At 23.0% G+C, this 23,855-nt stretch overlaps 1 protein-coding gene across 4 annotated transcripts; it reads left to right on the forward strand.

Moving 5' to 3' along the window:
• The first annotated feature begins 980 nt into the window (after positions 1 to 980).
• On the forward strand, positions 981 to 23,855 carry LOC129605377 (BCL2/adenovirus E1B 19 kDa protein-interacting protein 3-like). 4 transcript variants are annotated; one of them, XM_055515095.1, is made up of 6 exons: positions 981 to 1,104; positions 2,549 to 2,683; positions 22,611 to 22,906; positions 23,143 to 23,213; positions 23,277 to 23,438; positions 23,505 to 23,855. In XM_055515095.1, exons 2-6 carry the CDS (start codon positions 2,647 to 2,649, stop codon positions 23,554 to 23,556), a joined length of 618 nt encoding a protein of 205 aa, XP_055371070.1. In that variant the 5' UTR covers positions 981 to 1,104; positions 2,549 to 2,646; the 3' UTR covers positions 23,557 to 23,855. The 4 variants fall into 4 exon arrangements, with proteins under 4 accessions (XP_055371070.1, XP_055371071.1, XP_055371069.1 ...); XM_055515096.1 differs by lacking the exon at positions 981 to 1,104 and adding an exon at positions 1,153 to 1,414; XM_055515094.1 differs by lacking the exon at positions 981 to 1,104 and adding an exon at positions 1,441 to 1,740.

A 23,855-nucleotide genomic window follows, 5' to 3' on the forward strand; every position in this document is an offset into this window, starting at 1 on the left:
GAACAGTGTTTTATATCGGCTTTTACAAAAACTTAAATAAAGTCCAGAAAATAACTTTTTAGTTGGCAGATAAGATACAATGTTCAAATACGGTAAGGAACAAAAACTTCTGATAATAAATACAAATAAAATAATTTCGCTTAAAAGTTCTCATCTTATTTTATTCTTTCCTTTAAATAATCAATACTTATGAATAATTTTAAAACATTTAAGTAATAACAAATAAAAAGAAAAAATAATAAAATATTTTTACATTTATAATTATTATCACAAATAATTTATAAATAACACAAAAAAAAACAACAAATAAAACAAAATACTTATTTACAATTTTCCATTATAAAAGCAATTCTTTCCCAATTTGTGAACAATATTTTTTTACCAACACTTCACAACCTTGTTAATAAATAGAACAACGGCATCACTAATTATTCTTTCAACTTTATATGTGTGAATTTGTTTACAAAATAAATTTTTGTATGTGTTTGTTTATTGTCATCATATATTTCTTTCTTTCATTTCTTTGTTTTTAATTCTATCTCTCTCATACTTTGTTTTACTTGATACAATAATAATGTATATACTTTACAAAAGAATAAAATATTCACAATTGTTTATACATATTTGATATTACACAAACAAACAGTTGACTTGAATTCACATAGAGAACAAAGGAAAATACGCAATTTATTCGAAATCTTGCATGTAATATTTTATATATTATATTATATATATATATACATACACATCCATTTACTCATAAATATGAACAATATATTTATATATATTTTAAATATTTTCTTTCTCAAAAAAATCTTAGCTGAAGCTTGAAAAACTTGAAAGAATAATAACAAAACAAAATAAAATTGTATATATATTATATACTTATATATAAAACATACACATTCACAATTTTCCTCATTTTTATATAAAATTTTAAATTCTATAAGCATTCACCAGATGGAAATGCTATACAAAAAAAATAAACTACGTTTAATTGACGTCTAGCGTTATTCTATTACGGTTGTAAAAATAAAATTTATTTGTTATTCGCACTTCGCAAATCGCATTGTTTAAAAGTTTTTTTGAAAAAAAAAAATAAAAGTAAATTGAAAAATTTTTTTAAGTGAATTTTACAAAATCACTAAAAATAGAATCAATTAAATTCAGAAATGTTTTATTAAAAAAAAAAAACAAAATTTTTCCCAATTTATTGCATTTAAATATACAGAATTTCTGAATTAGCGTTTAGTTTGGTGATTTTGTCTCTCAACTCAATCAATTGTACAAAAACATTTAAGAAAGAACGTAAAAATAAAAACGCATATTCTAAAGTCATAAAACATCGATTTAAGAATTTTTTTTTTAAAAAACGAAACAATTTATTACTCAACAATATAAAAAAATTATTAAAGTGAGAATTTTAAGAAAAACAAAAAATTAGAAGTGATTAAAACCAAAAAAAATCAATTTTGAAGTTTTCATAACTTTTTTTTTCTGTAAAGGTTGCATTTAATTGCAATTAAAAGTCTAGTGACGTTGAAGCAGTTTATTTTTTTTTATTTACACTTTACATATAGATAGTTAATTTTTATATACTATACAAAGCTACTACATACACCTTTGAGTATTTTATTACATCGAAAACCACGTACTTATATATACTTACATATATACATACATAAGTATACCTTTTGAAGCGAAGCTCATATTATTGTATATGTGGTGTTTTTACAAAAAGTAAAGTGGAAAAAAAAACGTGCATACGTGACACAAAAATAAAAAAAAAAATATTCAATTTTTGTTTTTGTTTTGAAAAATTGCGACTGAAAATCTTGTTCTTGTTGTTGAATTGTTTGTTTCTTTAACACACGGAAAATCACAATTGAATATTTTAAAAGTGCTAAGATTTGCGGTACAGAATTTTCAATTATTACTCTTAAGAACAACAAACTGGCATATTTCATTTGAAAATAACGTCAAAAAATTTAAAAAATTTTCAAGAAAAAAAATTAATTTTGGAGCGAAAAAAGATTTTTTTTAAAAAAAAAAAACCTGTTTTATCTACTATATACATACATAAGTACACAAATACGTACACGGTTATCAAAATATAATTTCCGCAAAAATTAAAATCATAACCAACTTATATTTTGTTTTGTTTTTAGAATTTGAATAAAAATCCAAGAGAACCATTTGATTTTTGATACGTAAAAAATTTTTAAAATTAAAAAAGAAGAACGCTAGAGAAGGAGGAAATACTGAAAAAAACAAAGCAAAGCAAACAAATAACAAACATTTTCCATTTAAATTTTGAAAAGAACGCAAAAAAAAAAAATAAAAAACAAAAATATTTTATTTATAAAAATAAAAGCGCGTAAATTTTTTGTCGCTTGCACTTTTTATTTTTATTATTCAAAAAAATAACAAGGCCAAAAAAACGTAATTTTTATAAATAAATAAAATAAACATCACACATTCTTAAAAGGAAGATAAAAGATTACACGAATAAGAATACGAAAATATAAATAATAATTTATTTTATTAGATATTCACTTATTGTGTGGCTGACCGCAAAATTATTAAAAACAAATTCTCACAGTAAAAAAAAAAATTTAAAAAGGAAACTAAGAAAAATAAGCAAATATGACAAGCACACCACCAAAAGAGGATCTAATGGGAGGTTAGTATTGTTTGATTATATATAGAATTACATAAGTACATACATATTCAGTTATTTTAATTGAAATTAATTTATATTCTAGATTTTCATAAAAAAAATTACAAAAAAATTTTATATTAAATGAAAACAATTAAGACTAAGAGGAAAATTGAATAATTTCCTAATAACCTTTACAAAACTGTTGTTACACTTAAATTCCCATCAAAACCTAGTTAATCCCAACCCAAAAATCCACTCACATCATTCTAAGAATGCATCATTTGAAATTGCCAAGTGTGTTGATGATTTTAAATTAAAATTTCTCAGGGAATCTCAGGAAATATAGATGAATATCATAAAATTTATATTTAGCTTGTGAACAATATCTACTACAAGCATTGCAAGACGCGTTTAATAGTTATTTAATACAATATGTAATAAATAAATATTTCATTTCTAAGATTTAAAGTTGTTTAGAAATAAATATTTCATTTCTAACAATTCCAAATCTTTTTGGAATATACATTTTGCCCGATCTCAATTGATTTTTGACTTTTTGTCGAGAAATTTTAAACAAATTATTACAAAGACAATGGATGCTTTGTATGTACAAATATATATATATAAATGACTAGCAGTTATGTCCGGACTTTTGTCATACAGAATGTTAATTAAAAGCTTATATTTTTAGATTAAGTAACAAATTTTTGTATTGAATAAATTTAGGCACGTAATCTTAGTTATTCAAAAAAAATTCTTTACAAAACAAAACATTATTTTTGAATACTTTCTATAACACAAAACTTCTTAAGTTATAAACAAAAAAAAAAAACCTACCTTAATTGTAAATTTTTATTTCTAAAACAATTTATCACTTGGCTTGTCTAAAATTTATCACAATTTGTTTTCATTATTCTTGTGTTAAGATTAATCTTTTCATAACAAAGTAAGGTGGGTACATGGGCACTTAATGGCACTTAATGTACTTAAGAATATACTTATGTAGGTATACAAAAAACAATTTGGTACAAATATTATGAATGCTTTTGTACTTATAAATTAAAAATCAAATAAAATATCTGGCAATGACAATGATCTCTTATATTGCGATGACTTTGGAACAAAGAATTAAGTATTGTTAGCAATCACTTTTAAACTTAATGTTAAAATAACGTACTGTAGATGGAGGAGAAAGAAAAGATAGAGAAAAAGAATCAGAAATAAGTGTAAATAAAATAAAAAAAAAATGATTCATTTCAGATTTTGTTTTCTGAATTTCTTTTTACTCATTTATTATTTTTTATAATATTGACTAGGTATATTTAAATAAGTATATTATATAAGATTGGTATATATAATCTTATGGTATACCATAATAATAATAGTTATATTTGTTTTTGTTAAATATTTTTTTTTTTCAAATGAGTAAAAAAACCAATACTTATATCTACTTACTCATTTAATAATAACAATTTTGCAATAAATAAAAAACAAGATTGGTAAATAAAAATTATATTCCGTGAAATAAAAAGTAGAAGTCAATGTCACATCACCTGTTCTTAATATTTTTTTCTTTTTAATGTTGTTAAACAAACTAAGTAATTTTTAATGGTAAATTTATAATTAAAATCTGATTGTATATACAAACTGATTTGAATGTAGAAGTAGAATATTAAAATAAAAATTCCTACGCACCTATTTTATTGGACAAGATTTTAGTAAAGGCATGCTTATACATTAAATATTTTTGTATTTAAAATTAATTTTAATTTAAGCTGATTGAATATTCTAGTATTTAATATGTACATACTTCTTTTTTTAAAAGTTTTACATTAAAAATACGCAAGAAATCATAGGTTTGATAATTTTTTAATCTCTAACGTGAAATATTTTCAATTTCAAACTTGCATTGTATTAAACAAAACGAAATTCACTTAAATATTCAATACCTATTAAATAATAATGCAATTTATGCAAATATATTATGAAATTTTTTGTATTAATATTTTACAAAGTTTAAAATAATAATTTTAATTTATTCAAATATTCATTGTTTTTTGTAGAATTTTAAATATGTACCTACTAAGTCAGTATTTACTTAATTTGTTTCGCTTATTTAAAATTCTTAGCGTGCAAAAAAAAAATTAAAATAAATTATTGCAAAATTTTATTGCTGTAGTTTACTAATATAGTTAAAATTTAAATTTATTTACGTGTTATCACCAAAACACCTTCAAATAAAAATTACTTACTTACTGGTTATAGCTATTTGTAAAATCATACGATATTATTCGCTATGCATTTTAATTATTATGAATTTAGAATATCTTCTTAATAATAATTAACTAAAATATAAAATTATTTCCAGCCAATAGGTAGGTACATATATCTACTTACTTAATTTTAAAACCACATAAGTAAAACCAACATAGTTATCGCCGAATTGCAATATTTTTTTCAATTATAAGTGTACTACTATTCGTCTTCTTCTTTAAATTAATTGAAATATAATAATTACACTTACTTATTAATCAAATTTTCATTATGCTTTCACGTTATTCAGTTTTTCTAACTATTGTGAAAACACGTTTTCTGACCATATAAAATCACGCGATTTCACATTTAAATATTTTATGTACATTTATAGAATTCATAAATAATAAAATAAATTAAATATAAACTTTTAAATAAAATATTTAAATGAAATTTTATTGAATAAGCAAAAAACAAAAAAAAAAAATATAATTAAATTTAATTGCAGTTTTTTTTTTTATTTACTCTTAAATTTAATAAATAAACGAATTGAAATTGTAATAAAAATAAGTACTTAGCATAAATAACAAAATTAAATGCAATTAAAAGAAAAAATTAAATTTATTAGCACATCTCCAGTAATTTAATTAAAATTCAGATTTAAAATGAAGATTTTAATGTTCAAAATTATTGTGTCTATCAGTGTCCTTGTAAAAATTATTTATTAGGTCTTGTGTGCAAACACTGTACATTCAGAAAAAACATGAAAAACTTAGAATAAATCTAAATTGAAAACCTTAAATTCGAAATAGAATATGAAATTCATTAATTATTAATAGTCAATACTTATTTAGTAGCACGAACATTAATAAACCCTTCAGCGCAAAAAAAAAATATTCATTTTTACCACGTTTACATAAAAATTTATAAAATTTAATGAACTTTTACCGGTTATTGACCATGTCTCTCAAAAATAATATTTATAAAACCTGAATAGTTTTTAGTTATCTCTAAACCCTAATACACGAAAAAATTTTAACCCTTATATAACAATTCTAAACAATAAAGTACTTACTTCATTTTTATTTCTATACTTAAAATTACTGAATTAATTTTACCCATAGCGGGAATTGGAGGGTTAATTTTTAATTCTTTTGTTACCCAAATATATAATCTAATTACACCCCATGAATAATTCAATAATAATTTGCAGATATTAAAAATACATAGAAAAAGAAAATTCAAGTCCCCTGTAAAGTTTAATTAAACATTGATATGCAATTAATTGTTTTTGGAAAGGTTACGACATCTTTATATTCTTTAAATCAAAATCATCTACATTTTTACATAAGTAAATACATACATTACTTTTTTCATTTTATATAAAAAACTTTTATGATAATTTTGTCTGGATGTCCACTGACCCCATAAATACTTTAATAATATTGATTAAACTTTTTATACTTGGTTACAGATGTTCACTTATACTTACATACATATACAGTACATACTATATTTTATGTGAGTACATAAACATGATATTAAAGATGTAAAAAAATTTTGACAATAAAATGTTAATTTAAAAGAAGAAAGAAAAGCGTAAAATGAGAATTGGGTTTTCTTATACGCTCGTTACGTCGTTTATTTTTAATAAAATAAAAGCTTTTTTTTTTATTGTTTTGATTTGAAATTTTCACCCTGTTGAGTTTTATGACCCCGAATTTTTTTCAGAAAAAAAAATTATATTATATTCTTTTTGTTTATAAATGTTCTATTTATAAAATTGCAAAATCTTAAAAAAATATTATTTGAATGAATGAAGACAAAACATAAAATTTTAAAGAACAAAAAATAAAAGAAATAGAAAAAGTAATGAAACCCTACAACAACAATCCGACGATATCGCTACTAGACATAATAAAATATTTAAATTAGAATACTTAATCAAAAAGAAATTTGATATATTTAGTACATGTAGGACGGCGGGGAAAGAGGAACGATGGGAATAGGAAATATTATATTAAAGGGGAGGAAATTATTGAAATTGATGAAAAATAGTTCAGAATTTAAAATATTTGAAATTTGTTACAAAATAGCTATTTATTTTCATTTACATATGTATGTACCTATGTACATGGTACATACAAATTTATTTTTGTCAAGTGCTCGCATTTTATTTTTATAATAAAATCGTATTAGTAACATGACAATTTTATTACAAAAATATTTATTCAGCTCTTACAATATTAATGCATGTTCTCAATACTTACACAGTATTGTAGATACTTACATATGTATACGTTTAACACAATACAAAAATATATGTGTATGTCAGCATTTTTTCAATTTATAAAATTAATTTTAATGTTATCATAATCACGTACCTGGTTTCAATCAGATTTCAACAAAATAATCACAAAGAACATGCTATTGTGTAAAATACACTTATTCAATCGTGTATTACCTACTATCTTTACTTGAATTTCCTATAAAGGAAGAGGAGGGGGAGTGAATATCAATTTCAATCAAAATATTTAGGTAGCTCAAAATATTCAATTGGTTATTAAAATATTAATGATTGACCTGGAGGAAGTTAACAATGTACGATAAAAATGTTTTTAAATTGTTTTATAACAAATTCTCACGGTTTGTTCTCAAAATTGTAAGCTGATGGGAATCAGAAAATAAAAATCAAAAGCTTATTATTATGGAATTGAGTATTTTTTTCCGGATAATTTTTTTTTTCAATTACTAGAAAACAGTAGAATAGATTGGACAGCAGATTGATTCGTTAAAATTTTCATAATTTGTGTAAATGCTGAAATACTCCGGCACGCAAAATCTTTAAACTTATACCTAGATATGTGATGTGTTTATAGTTAAATCTGGTTAAATATTTAACCTGAAATTATGGAGATTTTTTTTTAAATTTTAATTATGCTCAAATTTAATAAACGAAGCACCCCTTCCCTAGTGATTTATGATACTTCATTTCTATATTTATCGTAAAATCAAAATAAATTACGTTATTATTTTAAAGCATTTATTTCTTTTCTATTTGAACGATTAATTCCAATGATTCAGAAAATTTTCCAAATTCACAAATAATTTACAAACATGCATGTATAATCCTATATATATATACATACATACCTGCATATAAATATAATCAAAACGTTCTTGAGTAGTCCCCCTTCCCTTCATTTATATAGCGTCAAAATTTATTAATGTCAACAAATCCTGAATATAAATTAAATACCTACATGATTTCAAATAAAAATTATTGACACGTAAAAAAAAATTATTTTTAGCGAAATAGTGAAAAATAGCTTAAAAAAAATTACGTGTTTTTGTTTTTCTAAGATGAAATTATCATAAAAATAAATAAATACTTTGTAGCAGCTTCTTATTAATGAAAAAAATTACCAACAAAAAATTCTTGTGAAATCTTAATAATTATATTTTATACGTTTTATGTCATGAAAATTGAAAATTATAGAAAAAAATACAGGCAGACACAGAAGTTAAACAGAAAGTAATTAAGATAATTTCAGTTTTTATAAGTATTTGTTTAGTATTTATGATGATAAACTCATAACTGTAGTAATTATAACAGTAACAAGAGATTAAACAAAAATAAATCTCAATTTTTCAAATAATTTTGAAATTGCTATCAAATTGTTTTAAATTGTACTTAAGTAATTGTTATAAAAATAATATTGTTACCAAATTTTTTAACCGTTCCAGTTCAGCACTAACTTAACTATACCAATTACTGTCACTAATAGAAATAATTATCATTGCCATAGTTTTTAAACCCATGATAGTGTTTTAATTATGAATTCAAAATAGACTAAAGTGTTATACCCTTAGTTTTCAATATTATCATAATACTTACACAAATGAAGCAATAATTACTGTCAACGTCAACAAATTTAATTTTCTAAAAATCTGAAAATTTAGTATGCATTTATTTGTATATATAAAGTATTATACACATTAGGTATTCTAAATAACTGTAATCAAATAATGAATGCACATCACACACTAATATAAATTAAGTAATGACAGTAATTTTACATCAGTTTTCATGTTAAAAGTCACGTACCCCTTATATTACTATAAAAATTCTATAATTTATTTGTGCCATCTATAATTTAATAATTATATGGTTACATTTTGTTCATACTCAAATATAATTGTATAAAACCATATAAATTGTATACCATATAACAAAATAAAATTTTATTATAATATTGCAGATCAATGCATTAGACAATTATTGTCAAAATAACATTATTAAACGTTAACAATCTAAAATTTAGTGATAGAAATTAAGTAGTTATTTTTAGTTTGTTGATAATTTGGTTTTCTGACAAATCGCTTTATAATTTTTATAACAGAAATAGAAAGTCATTTTTCTGTCGAACTTCCTCTCATTGATAGTAACATTTTTTTAATACAATAAAGGAAACGACAAAGAATTTTGCATGAAACACAAATTATAAAAATCAACTCAAGTTTCAAAAATAGAAATTAAGTATTTGACAGATTCCAGTTCAAATTCAATTAATCATTAACGCTGCCTTCAATATACTCAATCACCTTTAAATAATAAAAGAGAAAATGTTGATTTAATTTTAGCGCGGACGCCCTGCAATCTATTATTCAAATCTCTTTTAGTCTATTGAACTCAATAAATAAAAAACTTGAGACAAATTTTGAGACAACATTTTGTATTAAGAAGCTTTCAACGAATTATTATCATTCCAATCCAATTATTGTAAGAAAGGATCCCTATTTTAACTTAATAAACTAAAAATTTACATACAAATATGAAGATTATTTGACTATAATTTGTTTATATGTAGGTGTAGAGTATGCATTATAAATTTAATATTAAATACAAAGAAAACACCGTTAGCTTTGACAGCACATTTTAAATGATAAAAACGTCACAAAAGAAAATATTTAATAAATATCAAAGAAAAAATAGTCTTTTAAATTGCCGCAGGAGTGTAAATGCAAAAAAAAAAGAAAAAGCAATTAGCCTTGGGCACGGATAAAATGGTAGATAAAAAGGAAAAAAAATTTCTTTTAATAAAATGGAAAAGAGAAATAAAAATGTTAAAATAACTGCTGTGGCAGTACAGTGCGCTTTCTCTTCATAAATGCATACACCTACGAACATACATATGTTTACGTATACTTATGTACATAAAATTGTTATTCATGTAGCTTGTTTAAAGACGGAAAATTTTAAAGAAATTTTTTCATTTTAAAGTTTTTCATAAAAAAAATTTTTGTCAATATTATTTGTTTGGCTACACATTTTCAAAAACATTGGAAAAAGATGTGCTTATTAGTCCAACTCTGCTTTTCCGTCGGAACTACTTTTTTACTTCTGTACATTTTAATATAGAAAGGTGAAATTGCTCTAAAAGAATTAAACTTTTACCCATCTCTCCTCTTCTAAATATTATACAGACACTCTTTACCGTCTAAGTCATTGTGTCTCAACCAGTTTCCCTTTTTAATTTCGTAAATTATAAAATAGGATATAAAATGTGTGTGTATCATCAAATTGAATTCCAATTTGTTACCATTTAGTTATCTGCCTCAAAATTTCTTATACGGAATATATTCTACTGTGTATTTGAGTACTCTTGTTCCTGTGCCGGGTTTCACTAAGCTAAAATCCCCTTTTTATATTATTTTTCAAAAAATTATTTTAAATTATTGAAAAAAAATTTTGGTCATCGAACCCCACGAATTTGTATTTATTCAAGTATTTATTTTCTTAATTTTTTTTTATTCTTCAAAATTTATAATTAGAACGGCAAATAAATTTTTAATAATTATATTAGTACAATTTTCTTCTTTTCCAAATTTTATAGAATTCTAATTCATTTCTTCTTCCCTGTCCTTCTAAACTTTTAATAAAAATAGTATGTGTAAATAATTTTGATCGCAATTTGAGAAAAAAAAAATCAGCGCATGCATAAGTAACTTATACATGTGCATATTTACATATTAACGGTACGTAATTTACACACACACTTACATATTTATGTGTTGTATGTACAAAGTATATTTTATTTATGAATATGAAATTTAGATTTATGCGCAATTCTATTCATGCCTTTAAAAATAAAATAAACAAATACGTATGTATGTATATATGTACATATGCATATGTATAAATAAATATTTGTGATTTTTTTTTATTAATTTACACTTGTTAACCTTGAAAATATGCATTTAAATTAAATAATTTTAATAATTTATTTTAATTAAAAACAAAATTAAATATTTATGTATGTATGTATGTGCATATATGTGTGTAGTTATTGTTAGTGAGTGAGTGAGAGTTTTGTTGTAACGCACTTAAATATCGTTCGATTTTTTATCGGATGTTAAATTTATATTGAGTGGGTAAGAGTTGCCTAATTTATTTAAATTTTTTTTTAATTTATTGAATTTTTTTTTTAAATTATTGACATTTTTTCGATAAGACAAATGTCGATAAAAAATTTATGTAAGTATGTATAAGGAAGTCATAAAAAATAAATTATGCAAATGTTTGATATTTGACAGAAATAAAAAATATACTTAAACAGTAAAATCTCTCTTAATATAAAACCGAACCAAAGCGTTTGGCGGCAAAGGTGGATGATTTCCGTAGTTAACACTAAACAACTGCGGAACGACAAAATCAAATGTTCTGGATTTTGCATGTACAGAATCAGATGATGTCAAAAAAAAATGCCAATCTTAATTGTTAAATTCGTGGCAGTAATTTCGCTTCATTTTGGGCAATCTCATTTATATGTCCATTCTATACGACTTCTATACGACATTTTGCCATGGAAAATCGTACTTGTTTCCATTTTTTGTGACATATTGAAAAATAAATTATTAAAATCAGATTATTTTTGGAATAGATTAAATTTACTTATGTATAGCTACAATAAGTTAAAAATGGCTGCGGTGGCTTGGGGGGATGCTCCTGTCCCACTCGATTCCCTTAGAATCTACTTATCTAAGAAACCATAACAATTCATTCTATATATGTATGTATTTCATTTTCAACAATTTTGCAAGCATTCTACTGTAAGTCTAACTACGTATATGGTAAAACTCTTGTGTTATAAGTAAAGCAATATTTAATGAATTTATTTGCTATCATTTTAATTTTCAAACATCGCATGAGTAAATACGTTCCGGAATGAATTACATTCATGCACCTACTTACATACTTCTATATTGAAAGAATTTTAAAAAAATATACATATTAATATTTTAATTTTTTTTTTTGTATTAATGCCAATTGGAATCACAATTCAAATATATATTTAGTACGACTGACAGTAAGAAAAACAGAAAATAAAAACTATTCATATTGTTCCGTAACGTAAATCAGAAAAATTTTTTTGAAAATTTGTTAATTTATGAATTGGTAAGTAGTTATTACTCAAAATAATGTGGTTATCGTCTGCTGATCACTTATGTTGACGGCGCATATATGTATATACATATGATATTATTTACGCTTCAATTAATTGTGATCTTTGTTTTTATATTAGGTATACCTATTTATAAATTGAAACAAAATATATAAAATTTGTCATTGGAACAAGTAATATGAAACAGCGGCTATAATTGTCATTATAACTATTAACAGTGACAGAAAATTTGATTTGAATTTTTTTGCGTAAAACTGGTGTTAACGAACGTATTATGAATTAACAGAAAATTACCATTCCAGAGGGAAAAATCCTCTAAAATCCACAAATTTTTAATTGTAATTGAAAAAATTGTAGAAGTATTTGACTATTAGTCCAGGCAAGAAGCGGAAGTGAATAAACTTTTGATTTTGTAAAAAACTGTGACAGGCTATAACCAGAAACGACTGCTTGTATTTAGAAAATATTTTCAAATTATTTTCTATGTTTGAAAGAGAGTTTTGCCCTTATTCTCTCGGTAATTTGCTATTATTTAATTTCTAAAGAAAACGTTAATATTTTAATTATAATGTTTTACTATAAATGATACCAATTCAATAGCTTGCTTAGCGTTTCCACTTTTATACTCAAGCCATTCATATTAAATTAAATGCTTTATTTATTTGCTGTTACTTGATAATAATTTATATTTCATAGTATCCTAAATAAATAAATTTAAAGAATTTAAATAAATTAAGGCAGTAAAAATAAAAAATTTATTGTAAAAGATCACAAACAGACAGCGTCTGACAGCGTTCTTTTTTAATTCTTTTTTTCACTTAGCGCATTAAAAATGCGTTTCAGATTTTTTTAGAAAATTTTATTTCTATTTATATTATAAATGGGCTAAAACTGAATACATACATTAAGTTATTGTCAACAATAATGGGTCATGAATAAATTCAAAATAAAATTTTTATTTAAAATTTAATTTCTTAATTCCAATTTCAATTGAATGATTCTTTTGTTCATTCACAATATTTAAAGAACAAAGAATGTACTTATTTGCCATTCTTTATATTGTTGTAAATTTTTTGCTTTAGAATAGCAAAATATTAAATATTTAATTATTATTATTATTATTTATACTTCTCTTTATTAAATTAAGAAAATAAAATCAAAAGCCTAAAAATAGATTTTAAAAAAGTATAATTTTTAAAAGATTTTATTTATACCTTATTCTTAATTCATTTGTAACGATTTTGGAACTTGTATAATCTTTATTTACTAAATTATTTAATTTTATGACTTAAATCAATTTACAGTAGATTGCCAATATTTTGTATATAAGTTGAGTTTATAAAAATTTGATTATAAATTTAATCATTCTTAAAAATGCAAAACTTATTAAGTATGTTTAATCTCATGAATTGACAAAATGAAGTTTAATAAAATGTAAAAGCTAAAATACTTTAATTTATTTGAAAATTTTATGTCAATTTAAATGTCATTTTTGAAATTTGAATTCTTGTCAATTTTTGCATTTGGTATACCATTCCTATTGTGAATTTCGATTACTTTAATCTCTACAATTATCTACTTCTCACCTATTTCTCTCAATATTATTTTACAATGTTCCATAAAAATTCAAGATAAAAATTTAGAGATTGCACTGTTGAAGATTTTTATTTAATTCTTGTCATTGCCTTCCTCTTTATTATTGTTAAAAGAAAGCAAAGTGGTCTTTAGAAACCAAAAAAATTACACAAATAATAAATTTAGTTAATTAATTTCGTAAATATTCAAAGAAAAAATATTATTTAATGCGCAAAAAATTTAAAAAGTCAATTTTTAATAAACAAATAAAAATGCTAATGAACTTTACTATAAAAAATTTTTTATTTCCTTCTTAATTTTTTTTATTGAATTTTCTTATTTTTAAATTCATTTAAATTGCTCCAATTATAGAATCGGAAATTTTATTATTTAATTAAAAATTGACCAGTTTTTTTAAGAGCATAAAAAATTCAATTTGTCTCAATATAACCAATACTTATGGTAACACTATAATAAATAACTATTTTAGTCTTGTGGGTGCTTGTAAAGATTAAAGCAAACAAAATCAATAAATAAATTTAATCCTATGTTAAATAGTTTGTTTATTCTTAAATAAATTGGATTAATTTTTTTTTGAAGATAATTAAAATATTCAAATATGTTGTAATCGAAAAATTTATTTGTAATTGCATGTTTTTTGTTCAAACATGCCTTGCTCGTATCGAAAATTTATGTATTTTTCGTGAAACCCTACATTAAAAGCGGTTCTTTTTGTAAAAAAATTCTAAAAATAATTTAAATAAAAAGAATTAAAGCAATTTTTCGTTCATTTGAAAAAAATTTAGTTAATTCTATTAACCAGTAATTAGTGTTACCGTTATGAAAATTTTAGTAAAATGAAGAAATGCGAAATTTCTTCAAAGAAACAATGTCAGAAATTTAGTTGTAAATTATTTTGAGTAGTGTCCGAAACGAAGAAAAAAATTGTTTCTAGAAAATATTTCTAGAATTTAAATTTTAATAGACAGGGTCAAATCACGATTTTTTATTAGTGTCAACTTTTGTCAAATATTTTCGAATATTAGTTTCTTAACATATTCGATGTTTAGTTCTTTGGTGAAATATTTATAGATTTAATTAATGTTAATTACTAGATCACTAGATTTAACGCTTTTAAGCAGAAAAAAACAGTAAAATTTAATAAAAACGGTAAGATTTAAAATAAAAAAATAAATTTCAACATAAAGATATTAAAGAAATTGTAAACAAATTTGTAAATATATGTGGTATATGTATGTTATAGAAATACTTGTAGTATTTACAATATTATTATTGTGTACAAACAATTTAAGAAGGTCAATTCTCCTTATATGAATTTCCAGTCAAATATTTAATCATTCTTATAAAGGCTTGAGTAAGTAATTTGTAATACGATATTGGGAAAATAGCACAAAAATACGAATTACATAATAAAATTTATCTATATCGTAAATATAAAATTTAATTGCCTTATTTTATCTTTAGTATATTTTCGTTTTGTAAATAAAACATAAGTAAAAATTCAATACAATAAAATGAAGTTCCGGCGTAAATAATATTATTAATGGATTGTACAAGTATACGTATACAAATACGTTGTGTGTAAATTAAATTTAGTAAAATCAATTTGTTTTTGCTTTAAAGAAATTGCATAATGCCCAAATTGAACAAAATATAAATTAAGTAATTTTTAAAAATATAAATAGGTAAAATATTATTATTGTTTAAGACAAGTTAGCAAATAGTACTTTACCTGGCAGTATTTTTGTAAAATTTCAATAATAGCGCGTTAGAATAAATGACAGCTGTTCAGCTGTCAGCTGATTTAGCAGTTTACTTCTTGAAAAATTTATAAAATTTCAAGGCCAAAGACCAAAACGATCGATAAAACTTTAAAATGGCCACTAAGAAGTAAATTCTAATTAATTGAAAATATTTTAAAATATATATTAATACAGAACTTGAAAACATAATTTTTCATTAATGAAGAATTACAAATAAGTAGTCGTAGGTATGTTTGATAGTAATACTTATATACATAGTAATAATTTAAAGCATTAAGAAAATGCAGGGTGTATTGTAGAGTAGACAAAACTTTTGTATGGAGGCAATATTGAAGAGTTTTGTATGGAGACAGAGACCAATGGTACTGTTAAAAATCTTTGTTTATCAAAATATTGTTGAAATAAAAACTGACTTACAGGATTGTGTCAATAAAAGACAACATAGTCAATAAAGAACAATTTGTATGAAAACCATTTGCGGTACTTAATTTTTCTTAACAATTTCTAAACCAAGACAGGTAAGGAAATAGCTAATATAGCAAATGAAAGCTCAATTTAAAATATTGCCAGCTATGCTAAAATTAGAGAAAGTTGCAATGTTACTTGTTGTTTCGTTTTCGAATCATATTTAACAGTACGACTATCTGACACACGGATGGTGTTATATTTAGAATTTGAAATTATTAATACTATAGCATTACACTTTGGTACGAGACATCCAGTATTTAACTTAAGGCTATGTATAGAAGCTAAACTCTGAATTATTGTAAGGTTTCTTTACAGTTTTTTCATTTATTACGTTATTTACAAATATTACAAATATAATTACATAAGCATTATCTTTTTTATATACAAGTAATTCAACTCAAATTTAAAGTATTTACATTATATGTATACAAAGTTTTTTATAATGTCAGTGTATTAAGTTTCAAAATATCAAACTTAAAATAAAAAAAATTTCAACTGACTGTATAAATTTGGTGGTGGCTCACTCAAACCTTATAATTATTGTTATAATATAATTATTTAAACTTCTGTTTTTGTTTTATTGGAATTTAATTAAATTTCAATTACCTAAGTAATTGGTATGGTCATATTAGACATGAATAAACGTTACTTCAGTTACGAGTAGAAAATAAAGAAAACTACAAATTTTCTATATCTGGTTACAATTGTACTATAAGCACTTCATTTTATTTAATTATAGCTGAAACAACAATTTTCTTGTCACTATTTTAGGTGTATGACATGTAATATTTTAGTCTTATATAATTTTCAAATACTTACCTCCTATGTATGTGTACGTACTTGTACTTTTGAAATATATATGTAAGTATATTATTGAATATGTTAAAAATAAAATTGCGATTTATTTATTGAATTTTCATTTATTTTTATTGCTGACATGATATTTTTATTTCAATTTCTTTTCATAATGAACTTTGAATTTGATGAGCCAAAATTATTAAAAATAGAACGTTAAAAATTCGATTATTGTCCTCAAAAAGTCGTCGTCGTCGTGTTTTTGTAAAATATTTAAAATTTCTCAATTTAAAATTTTCTTTATTCCATTTTTATAGTTAAAATTAAAATAATATTAAAAAATTTATTTTTATATAATGAAATTTTTAATTTTTTAATTTAAAAGCATGAGCATATGTCTTCATACAAAATTTAAAAAAATTTCAATAATTTTTTTAAAGTATGAGCCTGCTTTCATACAAAATTGTTGTGTAAGAAGAGTTGAATTCAACAGTTTCCAATGTATGAGCTTGTCCTAACACGATAATCGTAGAGTAAATTGTGCTGCTTTCATAAATTCGCAAAATTTTAATAGATCTCAATACGAGATCTGTTTGAAATTAAGTGAACTTGTATTTATATTACCAAATAGTTGAAATTATTTATCTTATTAAATTTGCTTAATAATGACAAAAATAATTTTATTTCAATGAGTCTTACACAATTGTGTGTGGAATCAAGTCACATTTTAAAAAATTCAATAATTTATTTTTGAATTATAAAGTGGAAATCTTACTTCATGCTACAAAAATTAATTTTGTATCTTGATACTCTTTATAAATTATTGATACTCGTAACTTGACCAAATTTTTTTGTTTTGAATTCATCAAATTATTCAAATTTTAAACCTGTTTATAAATAACATGTTTATTTTTTATTCTCAAATACAATGTGAAATGTTGACATCAGTTTTTTTTTTTTATGAAAAATAATAAAAATAGATTATCTATTTTTTTTCTATATAATTTATGAAAACTGTGATTATTCAATCATAATGTGAGCAAAATTATCTTGAACAAAGACACGTGTATTGTATGCCATATGTTGATCTAATTATACATATATATTTTTGTGTAGATTGTGTACTTTGTGGCCCCAATTATAAAAAACATGTACCTTAATTATTAATCAAAAATGTTTTTCAAGTTACTAGGTTACTAATTTCAATTTAATGAATAAATGAATTTTTAGGTAATTCTCTTTTAGCAGTGTGTTTAACTTTATACTACTTATACGTATAAGTGCCACTGTTTTGTCAAAAATATACGTGTAATAATTAAAATATATCATAAATTTTTTAATATTGTAACCAGGAGGCAAAACGATTGAGTAGTAGCGTGCCATTGTACATTTTTTTATAATTACAAATGAGTTTTCTTTAATAGCAAGACTATAGTGACACCGAAACAGTAGAAGTCAGTAGATGAAACCACTGAATGAAATTGACTGTTTAAAAGAAAATGTTTTGGTATTTGCCATTAAAATATGCGAATTAATTCAATTTATTTGTCCGCAATCGAACGCAACATATGTAATTTCTAAAAGAGTAATATAACAGTATTCATAAATGACATTCGATAGTATTATACTTCAATCTCTCGTATCTTACTTCAATCTCTCAATTTTGGAGTATAAATAGAAATTGCAATTTTTAATTTACTGAAACGGTGCAAACCAAACCAGGGCATAAATTGGTTTTTTAAAAATACAAATCAGTTGCTCAACAATGTTCTGGATTTAATTGTTTTTAATTTCTATTTATTTTTCTATTTAAATTTTGTATTTTTTTTAATAAAATTTACAAAAATATTTCAACTATTTCCCATATGTAGGCACTATTAATGTCGCAGTATAAGATTCTGAATATAAAATAAAAACTCAATTATTTCAAAATCTTTTATAAGCTTAATAGAATTAAAAATTTTTATTTTTTAATTTAATCTTTCATAATTCACAAGAAAACAATTTTACTTTGTTATTTAAACACGTCATTGCCATATATTATAAATTTAATTTTTTGTAATTCAAATTATTCTTTTCTCCGCAGTTCTCTTTTTACATTAAATTACTTAAGTATTTGTGCATATATATAAAAACTGGTATGTTCCGATTTAAAGCAAATAATTTAATATTTAAGAATTGTTTGTAATTCAAATTTAATATTTTCACACCATATTTATTATGTGCTCATTATATTTAATTTTATATTAAATTTTTCATTTTTATATCAAATTTCAAATGTTAATCATTTCATTGAAATGAAATTATTTTCTCATACTTATACTTAGAAAATTTTAATAACAACAGTAATAATAAAGACGCAAATTAAGCGCCCTAACTTTAGTACAAACAAATAAGTACAATATTAATTAATTAAATATATATATAAATACCCTTGATAATAAACTTTTTTTTTCCTTTCATTCTATTTTCTCTATATCTACTTCTTAAAATAACAAAAAAGCAAATTAAAATTCAAGTATTAAAATGTTGTATGTAGATTCAAATACAAAGGAAATAAAATCGCTGACTTGTTAATTTTATAATTAAAATATTATCGTTTGCCTTGAAAGAGATAAGAAATTAAATATATTCAAAGTATTTTGAAAATTAAATAAGAATAGGAAAATAAATATAGTAAATCCGCTGAACTTTAATGATACGCCGGCAAAAAAAAACTTCAAGTTGATCTATTCTAGTTTTAGTTTATTTACTTTAAGTTTAAAATTGATTATTTTTGCTCTTTTGAGAAAGATATGAACTAGCAAGAAATTTAAGCAAGAGAATATTTAGCCAAAAGAAAATTAAATAATGGTTGCTGTTATAATGTCAATGTTAAAGAAAGTGATAGTAGAAAGGGAAATTGTCAAAAAATTAATTGAAATTTTTGTTCTTCAAAACAAAAATTTTTATTTTTCAAAATTTTAAATGAATATTTTATGGATATTGTAAGCAAGGTGAAATTCATTACTGTGGTGGAATGAATTAGCAATAAATTCTTTAAAAATCAACGTATTTAGTTCCTAATTGTATAAGTATTGGGTATATGGCAACACTAGTTACGATATACATATATCAGAACGATATTTAGTTTCCTTCCGATATACGTTAGTAAATTAAATCTGGTTTTTTTCATGTATTTTAAAGTTTTTTTGATATATTTCACAAGTATCCCTAAAATTTGATGCACGATTTGTAATTCTTTGGAAACCAACATCAATCGTGGGTAAAAAATTCACCATTTTCCACCATTTATTAATGAAATTTTACAACTGAACGCTAAAAATATATAAAAAATCTTTGTATTACAATAAATTAATCAATTTTATTGCATAAATTTTAAATTTTATTTAATAAATTTTACTTATGAGCTTTTTTTTTGCGTGGGACCGGTTAATTGTGGCGCTTCTCACCTCTACCCACGCGACCTTTTGCGATTCGCGGTCTAATTCGTGCTAGTCCTTGGTATTTATTTTTTATCTCGAAAATCCAAGTTATTTAATATTTTAAAATTTTTCGTTTCCACCTTCATTTTCATAATTATTCCTTATTCACAAGAAAAGAATTTAAAAGATCTAAAAATCTATTCCACCTCTCCATTTTTTTTTAATTTCTTTTTTTTAATATTTAATGCATCAAGTGTGTTCCATTTAATTTTTATTTATTGTTTTGCTGCATTATGAAATTTTGTCAATATCATAGTAAAATGGAAAAAAAAAGAAACAGTAATTATTATTTTTTGACCTTGTTCTACTTAAAATCTTTTCATAATATGGTCACCTTTGTTGTGTTACAGATTAAAAATATTATGATGTTCTCATTCTTATATTTTGGGATTAAATGACCAATATTATATAATGAAGATATATACACGTACATATACATTCATACATTAAAATTATAATCATCAAATGATTATGTACCAATCTAACAAAAAAAAAATATTTACTCATGTATATTATTAGAGTGGGCCGATGAGTGTATAGTCCAACAAAATTTTACAAAATATTAGAATTCCTCGGGCTAATGAAACTATAATAAATAATGAATATGCCAAAATTGAGTTATAAGCTTAAGTTGTGACTGGAATTCGATCTTCCCTAATTCTTCAAAGCAATCAACATATTAATTTTATTATAAAAATTATAACAATTATAAATAACTTGTCGAATTTTTATTTATCTTAGCTGTATGCGGATTTAAATTAAACAAAAAAAACATTTTACAAATACTTACATACTTTTGTATATATTCTGGCCGTAAACAAATGAAAAAATAACCTTTCCAAAACTATAGGAGCTTTGTAATATCCGATTTTATTATAACATTATACATAATAGGTGATTCTATATAAGCTCCCCTTGAACACTCGTCTTAGGCGGCTAATTATTTAATTCAACTTTCATACGCCCTCACAAAATTAAGAGTTTTGTACTAAATACAATTAATTTACTAATAGAAATTACAAATGAAGTTAACAAAACCAATTTCTGTGATCCACCCTAATATACGCTTGAAATATATTCAGAATATAATCATTGGTGTGTAGGCATGCTATGATTTATAAATGATATCATATGTTATGTAAGTGATACTTATCTTCTTATAATTACATGACAGATAATAATAAACACGTCCATAAATACAAAAATATTTAGAATATCTAAATTAATAAGAAAATTTTGGGTATAATTACTTATTAGAAATATTATATTTTTATTGCCCATAAAAAAATTTATGACCATTTAAATGAAGAGAGAGTTATAACAGATATTCAATATTTTCTTTCTCTAAAATTTCCCGATTTAAAGCTGCCAGTTCATCGATAATTTCAAAACTTCCTGCAAAGACGACCAAATACAGAAAATAATAATAGGCTCACGATAATAGACTAATAATACACCTAAACATCCGTTCTAATAAGACTTCTGAAATTGTTCCATAATTAAGCTACTCCTTACCATTTAAAAACTTATACGGTGCACCACATTAAATCAATAATTTTATGTTATAGTTCTAGGTTTAATTTAGAATTTCTGAATTTTCATATTACTCATGAATAAAAAGTGTTCGGGTTGCCATAATTGTATTTGTTGAATTCAATTAAAAAAATTGCTAAAAAAATTCACTTACTACCTTCCATAAGCATTAAAAATTGTTTGTTTATTTTTTTTTTTGTTGAGAGTCCTCCCACATTAAATAATAACACAATGAGGGTTATTCTGATAAAAAAAATATTTTTCAATATCTTATCTCCCCTAATTGATGACCTATTTATCAGTACCTTAATATCAAAAATATTTACTAACATTATTAATTTCCTCCAAAGTGAAAGTATTGTTAAATATTTATCGAACTTTAAAAAAAAACAGCATAATGCAAAAAAAATTGTTGGAAATTTCAAAAATTTCCTTATCTTATTGTACAAATTGATAATAAATAATAATTAATTGCATTCGAGCTGTTTAAATTTTTTTGAGTTACCGATAATATTTTAATCACCCACTATATCTTAATAAAAATTATAGGTTATGAGATTGTAATTTATTTTTATTTTTTTTTTTTTAGATTCTTGGATTGAGTTATGTGCCAGTCCAACTGGTAGTCAAAGAAGTACACCACCATTAATTGGACCACAATTTAAAAGTCCAGATCGTTGTGTACCATTTTCGGCAACTGAAGAATATTTACGTTTATTACGTGAAGCACAACGTGAATCAAATCAATCATCTCAAGTATCATTAGCATCATCATCACGTCGTGATACACCACATTCTAGTCCAAAATCACCACCAAACAGTCCAAATACAGAACATTGTCCAGATGAAGAATTAAAAAATGTTTACATCAATTATTGGAATAAGGTAATTTTCAATTACTACTAGACTAAATTTAATATTACTAATATATTAAAACTCATATTTTCACTGATTTTTAAATTGTATCGAACTTTTTAGATTTCTTAATGAAAACTTTTTGTTAGTTGCAATTTTAAAATCAGGGCTACTAGAAAATATCATTTAGTTAATTACCAACCATCTTTTATTTCAATCTTTCCAATTAATTTATTAACTATTTTAAATTTTTATTATTTTTATAGGATGGAGATGCACACAAAGACACAGATTGGATTTGGGAATGGAGTAGTAGACCAGATCAACAACCACCAAAGTAAATTTTTTTTTTCTATTTCATTTTAAAATAAATGTATAATGATATTTTTCATAATTTTAGAGACTGGAAATTCGAACACCCACATGCAAATCCAAAAAGAAAACCAAGAAATTATTCAATACGTTTAGCACGTGTTGGAAAAAATTCATTATTCTCAAAAGAAGTATTGTATTCTTTACTATTGACAAATGTTTTATCATTGTTATTAGGAGCTGGTTTAGGGTATAATTTTAAAATTATATTCAAAATATATTTAATATTAATTAATAATTTTCTTTTTTCTTTTAGATTGTGGCTTAGTAGACGGGGAATTTTATTAGCTCGAGTTACTATCGACTGAGATAATAATTACATTTTAAAAAGTATATGCCCATCTTATATAATGTGCACATACATCCACTGAAGTTTTTATTGAAATATTAATACATACTACATACATATACTATTTTTATCATAAACTAATAAACATAAATAATATTATAATAATATATTATATAATTCGAAAATCACAATATTTTAAATAATTATAAAAGAAATGAAATATGTTTTTTTTTTATTATTAAAAAAATTTTTAATATTACAAAATGAAATAAATAAAAATGATAAAATTAAAAAAAAAAAATGGAATAAAAATGTTAA

The sequence above is a fragment of the Condylostylus longicornis genome, unplaced genomic scaffold, assembly GCF_029603195.1.
Source record: "Condylostylus longicornis isolate FDR11 unplaced genomic scaffold, ASM2960319v2 ptg000013l, whole genome shotgun sequence".
In the NCBI taxonomy this organism is placed as follows: Eukaryota; Metazoa; Arthropoda; class Insecta; order Diptera; family Dolichopodidae; genus Condylostylus; species Condylostylus longicornis.